Source organism: Oncorhynchus masou, unplaced genomic scaffold (genome assembly GCF_036934945.1).
Source record: "Oncorhynchus masou masou isolate Uvic2021 unplaced genomic scaffold, UVic_Omas_1.1 unplaced_scaffold_1035, whole genome shotgun sequence".
Lineage (NCBI taxonomy): Eukaryota > Metazoa > Chordata > Actinopteri > Salmoniformes > Salmonidae > Oncorhynchus > Oncorhynchus masou.
Genome location: NW_027000048.1, coordinates 109845 through 119168, shown reverse-complemented (window position 1 = coordinate 119168; position 9324 = coordinate 109845). Strand labels below are relative to the sequence as shown.

Here is a 9324-nt window from a genome sequence, read left to right as displayed (position 1 = left end):
CCCACAGTTGGACAGGACTCAAACATAGCAGCTGTTTCAGCTCTACTTCACCACCTCTGTGCTGGGGACAGACGTTTCCAATAGCAACAGGTATTGTTGACAAGAAGCAGCGAGTGGGGAAGGAGATGCCCTGGAAACATGTCACCGTGGCAACATGCTCTCCTACATTTCCCTGGTTATGTACATAGGCCAGACCTACCTATCTGTCTGGCCGGATAGTACCAGTCGGCCGGCCAGAGAGCTAGGTCCGGCATGCCTTACTCTGTCCCAAATGGCACCCTAATCACTAATCACTTAAAGTAATGCTCTATATAGGGGAAAGGGTGCGATTTGGGATGCAGCCTCTAGATGTCACCCAGACCACACACTAACGTTTACTGTTCCTCTCTCTCATCAGAACACATTCAGCAAACACAGATAACACACAGGAGCACGTGTTCTCACACACACATATATTTCAATAGTGTATTTTTACTGACAGAAAACACAATGGGAGCATAGCTAAGCATTACTACGACCACAACAGAATATATGGAGAAATAGAACACAAGTTTCTAAAACGTTATTAAAATGTCCTTATATTAACATTTACTCAACAGTACAGGTGAAATGTTACACGTTTAAAGCCACCAAACACAGACATACTAATGAATGTGACTAAGGTGTCATCACTAATGGCACCCCGTTCCCTATATAGTGCACTAATTTTGACCGGGGCTCATAGGAGTCTGGTGAAAAGTAGTGCACTATGTAGGGCCTAGTGTACCTTTTAGGTTGCAAACACATTGCTCAATCAGACTAACTTCTGTAATGTGTTACAATCCAGTGTCTGTCCCCTTAATTAAAGTCTGTCACCCTGTCACCGGGTCTCAGTCCGGACTACTACATGCAGGTTTGCATTGCAGTGGATTACGGATGCAAGCTGGCGAGACTCACATGCACAAGGGCACGGACAGACAGGTGCACCTGCAAGCGTGCATACGCACACACTGAAGCAAACACAAAATGGCCTCTCTTCAGCGAGTATAGAAACATGTGAAAACCTCCATCTCCCTGTCTTTATATCTCAGTATTATACACAGACAGGTCAGAGGCCGCGGTAACATGCAGTTCCCACGGAAACTGATTGACAGGCCTCTTGACCTTTGACCTTTGCGCCCGCCCATCGGCCACCATCAGCGCCACGTCCCCGTCGTCAAGGAGACGCACCAGGTCACCCTCAGGGTCACGGTAGTTCAGGGCGATGTTGCCATCCACCTTGAACACATCTCTGAGAGAGCGAATGAGAGAGCGAGATGACAGGGAGGGATGGAGCGAGAAAGGTGGAGGGCGGAGTAGGGGGGAGAGGAGAGAGGGAAAGGGAGGGGTGGAGAGAGAGGTGTGGGAAAGGGAGAGATGGCGGTGTAGGGGGAGAGGAGAGAGGGAAAGGGAGGGGTGGAGAGAGAGGTGTGGGAAAGAGGGAGAGATGGTGGTGTAGGGGGAGAGGAGAGAGGGAAAGGGAGGGGTGGAGAGAGAGGTGTGGGAAAGAAGGAGAGATGGCGGTGTAGGGGGAGAGGAGAGAGGGAAAGGGAGGGGTGGAGAGAGAGGTGTGGGAAAGAGGGAGAGATGGTGGTGTAGGGGGAGAGGAGAGAGGGAAAGGGAGGGGTGGAGAGAGGTGTGGGAAAGGGAGAGATGGTGGTGTAGGGGGAGAGGAGAGAGGGAAAGGGAGGGGTGGAGAGAGAGGTGTGGGAAAGAGGGAGAGATGGTGGTGTAGGGGGAGAGGAGAGAGGGAAAGGGAGGGGTGGAGAGAGGTGTGGGAAAGAGGGAGAGATGGTGGTGTAGGGGGAGAAGAGAGAGGGAAAGGGAGGGGTGGAGAGAGAGGTGTGGGAAAGAGGGAGAGATGGCGGTGTAGGGGGAGAGGAGAGAGGGAAAGGGAGGGGTGGAGAGAGAGGTGTGGGAAAGAGGGAGAGATGGCGGTGTAGGGGGAGAGGAGAGAGGGAAAGGGAGGGGTGGAGAGAGAGGTGTGGGAAAGAGGGAGAGATGGTGGTGTAGGGGGAGAGGAGAGAGGGAAAGGGAGGGGTGGAGAGAGAGGTGTGGGAAAGGGAGAGATGGTGGTGTAGGGGGAGAGGAGAGAGGGAAGGGGAGGGGTGGAGAGAGAGGTGTGGGAAAGAGGGAGAGATGGTGGTGTAGGGGGAGAGGAGAGAGGGAAAGGGAGGGGTGGAGAGAGGTGTGTGAAAGAGGGAGAGATGGTGGTGTAGGGGGAGAAGAGAGAGGGAAAGGGAGGGGTGGAGAGAGAGGTGTGGGAAAGAGGGAGAGATGGCGGTGTAGGGGGAGAGGAGAGAGGGAAAGGGAGGGGTGGAGAGAGAGGTGTGGGAAAGGGAGAGATGGCGGTGTAGGGGGAGAGGAGAGAGGGAAAGGGAGGGGTGGAGAGAGAGGTGTGGGAAAGGGAGAGATGGTGGTGTAGGGGGAGAGGAGAGAGGGAAAGGGAGGAGTGGAGAGAGAGGTGTGGGAAAGGGAGAGATGGCGGTGTAGGGAGAGAGGAGAGAGGGAAAGGGAGGGGTGGAGAGAGAGGTGTGGGAAAGGGAGAGATGGCGGTGTAGGGGGAGAGGAGAGAGGGAAAGGGAGGGGTGGAGAGAGAGGTGTGGGAAAGGGAGAGATGGCGGTGTAGGGGGAGAGGAGAGAGGGAAAGGGAGGGGTGGAGAGAGAGGTGTGGGAAAGGGAGAGATGGTGGTGTAGGGGGAGAGGAGAGAGGGAAAGGGAGGAGTGGAGAGAGAGGTGTGGGAAAGAGGGAGAGATGGCGGTGTAGGGGGAGAGGAGAGAGGGAAAGGGGGAAATAGAAGGCAGAGAGAGATTATCATTAGTATGACTGTTTATCTTTATTTAACCATTACAAGTCAATTGAGAAGTCATTTTAACTTACAGTACCGACCTGGCCAAGAGGCATCACATTACAACAGTAAACAGGAACACACACAATCCCACTAAAATCACATAACACACACAATACAGAGGAAAGGTCCAAATTCATCAAATTTACAACAAGAAGAAATATTCCCAGTGGGTTTAGAGCAGAAAAGTTCAGGGCAACACAGCAGACTGAATGATCAGCAGCTACACAGATCAGATAGCAGCTCAGTTTATGTTGCTGAAGGACTGTGGTGGGATGAATGAATCAAGCCTGATGGTCTTCTGCAGCTCAGTTTATGTTGCTGAAGGACTGTGGTGGGATGAATAAATCAAGCCTGATGGTCTTCTGCAGCTCAGTTTATGTTGCTGAAGGACTGTGGTGGGATGAATAAATCAAGTCTGCGGGTCTTCTTCAGTTCAGTCCAGTCGTTGGAGGCGGAAAACTAGAATGAACGACAGTCAAAGGAAGTGTGGGCTTTGGGAACGACCAGTGTGATACATCTACCAGGGGTTGCTACTGGTAGTGGAGATGTTGAGGAGTGAGCCGAGGTAGAGGGGGGACTTGCCTACGAGGGACTTGGGACCAGTGAGTCTGGTTTCGTGTTTGTAACGCGGCCAGTTGACCAGGGTGTAAAGGTCACAGTGATTAGTGTTGAAGGGGGACCTGGTAACAAAGCGGATGGCAGTGTGGTAAATAATGTCTCGTTTATCAAGGGAGGTTTGTGGGGCCTATAACTAAATCAGCATAGTCCAGGACTGTCAGGATGGTTCGTTGTTGTACAGGAAACCAATTGTGGATGTAACTTTAGCCTGAAGGTGGGTGATGTGGGTACAGAATGAGAGCGATCAGTCCAGACAAGACACCAACATACTTCTCACTAGGTGTCTTCCTCCTCTAACCCCGACCCATTCAGGGTGACAGTGATAGGAGGACGTAGATACATGGTAGAGTCCTGCTGTTACAACAACTACTCACACCCATCAGACCTATAACAGGTGAAGTACTCTCACGAGGTCTTCACCCGAACAAGCATTTGTTTTGGCACAAAGATAGCGCTGAGATTACAAAGATAACTCTTTGTTTGTCTGATATACTTTAATGTCTGTCCTGTCAATCTCCTTTCAGTGGTCTCTCTCTCCTCTGTCTTTCACTCTCTCTTTATATATCTCTCTCTCAACTCTTTGTCTCTGTGTCCCTACTGTCTCTTTCTTTCTCCTCTCCTCATTCCTATCTGTTTTGTGAACAGGCTAAAGTACATTAACACAAGATAACTAGCAGCCATAGACCCAAACACACACACACACATTAATAACCAACCAACACAACCAGAAGATGAACTGATTTCTGAATAATGTCGGTGGCAGTGGCCCCAAATGATCAGATAAATAAATAGAGGGAGAGAAAATACCATTATGAGAATAAAAAAGTTATTGGGAGAGCGTTTCTGGATATATTGGGAGAGCGTGTCTGGTTATATTGGGAGAGCGTGTCTGGATATATTGGGAGAGCGTGTCTGGATATATTGGGAGAGCGTGTCTGGTTATATTGGGAGAGCGTGTCTGGATATATTGGGAGAGCGTTTCTGGTTATATTGGGAGAGCGTGTCTGGATATATTGGGAGAGCGTTTCTGTATATATTGGGAGAGCGTGTCTGGTTATATTGGGAGAGCGTGTCTGGATATATTGGGAGAGCGTTTCTGGTTATATTGGGAGAGCGTGTCTGGTTATATTGGGAGAGCGTTTCTGGTTATATTGGGAGAGCGTGTCTGGTTATATTGGGAGAGCGTGTCTGGATATATTGGGAGAGCGTGTCTGGATATATTGGGAGAGCGTTTCTGGTTATATTGGGAGAGCGTGTCTGGATATATTGGGAGAGCGTGTCTGGATATATTGGGAGAGCGTGTCTGGTTATATTGGGAGAGCGTGTCTGGATATATTGGGAGAGCGTTTCTGGTTATATTGGGAGAGCGTGTCTGGATATATTGGGAGAGCGTGTCTGGATATATTGGGAGAGCGTGTCTGGTTATATTGGGAGAGCGTGTCTGGATATATTGGGAGAGCGTTTCTGGTTATATTGGGAGAGCGTTTCTGGTTATATTGGGAGAGCGTGTCTGGATATATTGGGAGAGCGTGTCTGGATATATTGGGAGAGCGTGTCTGGTTATATTGGGAGAGCGTTTCTGGTTATATTGGGAGAGCGTGTCTGGTTATATTGGGAGAGCGTGTCTGGATATATTGGGAGAGCGTTTCTGGTTATATTGGGAGAGCGTGTCTGGATATATTGGGAGAGCGTGTCTGGATATATTGGGAGAGCGTGTCTGGTTATATTGGGAGAGCGTGTCTGGATATATTGGGAGAGCGTTTCTGGTTATATTGGGAGAGCGTGTCTGGATATATTGGGAGAGCGTTTCTGTATATATTGGGAGAGCGTGTCTGGTTATATTGGGAGAGCGTGTCTGGATATATTGGGAGAGCGTTTCTGGTTATATTGGGAGAGCGTGTCTGGTTATATTGGGAGAGCGTTTCTGGTTATATTGGGAGAGCGTGTCTGGTTATATTGGGAGAGCGTGTCTGGTTATATTGGGAGAGCGTGTCTGGTTATATTGGGAGAGCGTGTCTGGTTATATTGGGAGAGCGTGTCTGGTTATATTGGGAGAGCGTGTCTGGTTATATTGGGAGAGCGTGTCTGGTTATATTGGGAGAGCGTGTCTGGTTATATTGGGAGAGCGTGTCTGGTTATATTGGGAGAGCGTGTCTGGTTATATTGGGAGAGCGTGTCTGGTTATATTGGGAGAGCGTGTCTGGTTATATTGGGAGAGCGTGTCTGGTTATATTGGGAGAGCGTGTCTGGTTATATTGGGAGAGCGTGTCTGGTTATATTGGGAGAGCGTGTCTGGATAGTACGACCCTGCCTCACACAGGAAGCGGCGCAGGTCCTAATCCAGGCACTTGTCATCTCCCGTCTGGATTACTGCAACTCGCTGTTGGCTGGGCTCCCTGCCTGTGCCATTAAACCCCTACAACTCATTCAGAACGCCGCAGCCCGTCTGGTGTTCAACCTTCCCAAGTTCTCTCACGTCACCCCGCTCCTCCGCTCTCTCCACTGGCTTCCAGTTGAAGCTCGCATCCGCTACAAGACCATGGTGCTTGCCTACGGAGCTGTGAGGGGAACGGCACCGCAGTACCTCCAGGCTCTGATCAGGCCCTACACCCAAGCAAGGGCACTGCGTTCATCCACCTCTGGCCTGCTCGCCTCCCTACCACTGAGGAAGTACAGTTCCCGCTCAGCCCAGTCAAAACTGTTCGCTGCTCTGGCCCCCCAATGGTGGAACAAACTCCCTCACGACGCCAGGACAGCGGAGTCAATCACCACCTTCCGGAGACACCTGAAACCCCACCTCTTCAAGGAATACCTAGGATAGGATAAGTAATCCTTCTCACCCCCCCTCCCCCTTAATGATTTAGATGCACTATTGTAAAGTGGCTGTTCCACTGGATGTCAGAAGGTGAATTCACCAATTTGTAAGTCGCTCTGGATAAGAGCGTCTGCTAAATGACTTAAATGTAATGTAAATGTAATGTAATGTGTCTGGATATTGGGAGAGCGTGTCTGGTTATATTGGGAGAGCGTGTCTGGATATTGGGAGAGCGTGTCTGGTTATATTGGGAGAGCTTGTCTGGTTATATTGGGAGAGCGTGTCTGGTTATATTGGGAGAGCGTGTCTGGTTATATTGGGAGAGCGTGTCTGGTTATATTGGGAGAGCGTGTCTGGTTATATTTGGAGAGCGTGTCTGGATATTGGGAGAGCGTGTCTGGATATTGGGAGAGCGTGTCTGGATATTGGGAGAGCGTGTCTGGTTAGATTGGGAGAGCGTGTCTGGTTAGATTGGGAGAGCGTGTCTGGTTAGATTGGGAGAGCGTGTCTGGTTAGATTGGGAGAGCGTGTCTGGTTAGATTGGGAGAGCGTGTCTGGTTAGATTGGGAGAGCGTGTCTGGTTATATTGGGAGAGCGTGTCTGGATATTGGGAGAGCGTGTCTGGTTATATTAGGAGAGCGTGTCTGGTTATATTGGGAGAGCGTGTCTGGTTATATTGGGAGAGCGTGTCTGGTTATATTGGGAGAGCGTGTCTGGTTATATTGGGAGAGCGTGTCTGGTTATATTGGGAGAGCGTGTCTGGTTATATTGGGAGAGCGTGTCTGGATATTGGGAGAGCGTGTCTGGATATTGGGAGAGCGTGTCTGGTTAGATTGGGAGAGCGTGTCTGGTTAGATTGGGAGAGCGTGTCTGGTTATATTGGGAGAGCGTGTCTGGATATTGGGAGAGCGTGTCTGGTTATATTAGGAGAGCGTGTCTGGTTATATTGGGAGAGCGTGTCTGGTTATATTGGGAGAGCGTGTCTGGTTATATTGGGAGAGCGTGTCTGGTTATATTGGGAGAGCGTGTCTGGTTATATTGGGAGAGCGTGTCTGGTTATATTGGGAGAGCGTGTCTGGTTATATTGGGAGAGCGTGTCTGGTTATATTGGGAGAGCGTGTCTGGATATATTGGGAGAGCGTGTCTGGATATTGGGAGAGCGTGTCTGGTTATATTGGGAGAGCGTGTCTGGATATTGGGAGAGCGTGTCTGGTTATTGGGAGAGCGTGTCTGGTTATATTGGGAGAGCGTGTCTGGTTATTGGGAGAGCGTGTCTGGTTATATTGGGAGAGCGTGTCTGGTTATTGGGAGAGCCTGTCTGGTTATTGGGAGAGCGTGTCTGGTTATTGGGAGAGCCTGTCTGGTTATTGGGAGAGCGTGTCTGGTTATTGGGAGAGCCTGTCTGGTTATTGGGAGAGCGTGTCTGGTTATTGGGAGAGCGTGTCTGGTTATTGGGAGAGCCTGTCTGGTTATTGGGAGAGCGTGTCTGGATATTGGGAGAGCGTGTCTGGTTATATTGGGAGAGCGTGTCTGGTTATATTGGGAGAGCGTGTCTGGTTATATTGGGAGAGCGTGTCTGGTTATTGGGAGAGCGTGTCTGGATATATTGGGAGAGCGTGTCTGGTTATATTGGGAGAGCGTGTCTGGTTATATTGGGAGAGCGTGTCTGGATATATTGGGAGAGCGTGTCTGGTTATATTGGGAGAGCGTGTCTGGTTATATTGGGAGAGCGTGTCTGGATATATTGGGAGAGCGTGTCTGGATATATTGGGAGAGCGTGTCTGGTTATATTGGGAGAGCGTGTCTGGATATATTGGGAGAGCGTTTCTGGTTATATTGGGAGAGCGTGTCTGGATATATTGGGAGAGCGTTTCTGTATATATTGGGAGAGCGTGTCTGGTTATATTGGGAGAGCGTGTCTGGATATATTGGGAGAGCGTTTCTGGTTATATTGGGAGAGCGTGTCTGGTTATATTGGGAGAGCGTTTCTGGTTATATTGGGAGAGCGTGTCTGGTTATATTGGGAGAGCGTGTCTGGTTATATTGGGAGAGCGTGTCTGGTTATATTGGGAGAGCGTGTCTGGTTATATTGGGAGAGCGTGTCTGGTTATATTGGGAGAGCGTGTCTGGTTATATTGGGAGAGCGTGTCTGGTTATATTGGGAGAGCGTGTCTGGTTATATTGGGAGAGCGTGTCTGGTTATATTGGGAGAGCGTGTCTGGTTATATTGGGAGAGCGTGTCTGGTTATATTGGGAGAGCGTGTCTGGTTATATTGGGAGAGCGTGTCTGGTTATATTGGGAGAGCGTGTCTGGTTATATTGGGAGAGCGTGTCTGGATAGTAAGACCCTGCCTCACACAGGAAGCGGCGCAGGTCCTAATCCAGGCACTTGTCATCTCCCGACTGGATTACTGCAACTCGCTGTTGGCTGGGCTCCCTGCCTGTGCCATTAAACCCCTACAACTCATTCAGAACGCCGCAGCCCGTCTGGTGTTCAACCTTCCCAAGTTCTCTCACGTCACCCCGCTCCTCCGCTCTCTCCACTGGCTTCCAGTTGAAGCTCGCATCCGCTACAAGACCATGGTGCTTGCCTACGGAGCTGTGAGGGGAACGGCACCGCAGTACCTCCAGGCTCTGATCAGGCCCTACACCCAAGCAAGGGCACTGCGTTCATCCACCTCTGGCCTGCTCGCCTCCCTACCACTGAGGAAGTACAGTTCCCGCTCAGCCCAGTCAAAACTGTTCGCTGCTCTGGCCCCCCAATGGTGGAACAAACTCCCTCACGACGCCAGGACAGCGGAGTCAATCACCACCTTCCGGAGACACCTGAAACCCCACCTCTTCAAGGAATACCTAGGATAGGATAAGTAATCCTTCTCACCCCCCCCCTCCCCCTTAATGATTTAGATGCACTATTGTAAAGTGGCTGTTCCACTGGATGTCAGAAGGTGAATTCACCAATTTGTAAGTCGCTCTGGATAAGAGCGTCTGCTAAATGACTTAAATGTAATGTAAATGTAA

The 9324-nt window shown here is 50.2% G+C and overlaps 1 protein-coding gene across 1 annotated transcript in view; it reads right to left on the bottom strand.

Annotated features, from left to right (window-relative positions):
- Positions 1-451: 451 nt before the first annotated feature.
- The window catches only part of LOC135528795 (neutrophil cytosol factor 4-like), a 44435-nt gene continuing 35562 nt past the window's right edge, over positions 452-9324 (bottom strand). Inside the window, exon 8 of the mRNA XM_064957854.1 lies at positions 452-1270. Coding sequence (XP_064813926.1) covers positions 1060-1270 — 211 coding nt within the window. The 3' untranslated portion in view covers positions 452-1059. The remainder of the gene's footprint in view (positions 1271-9324) is intronic.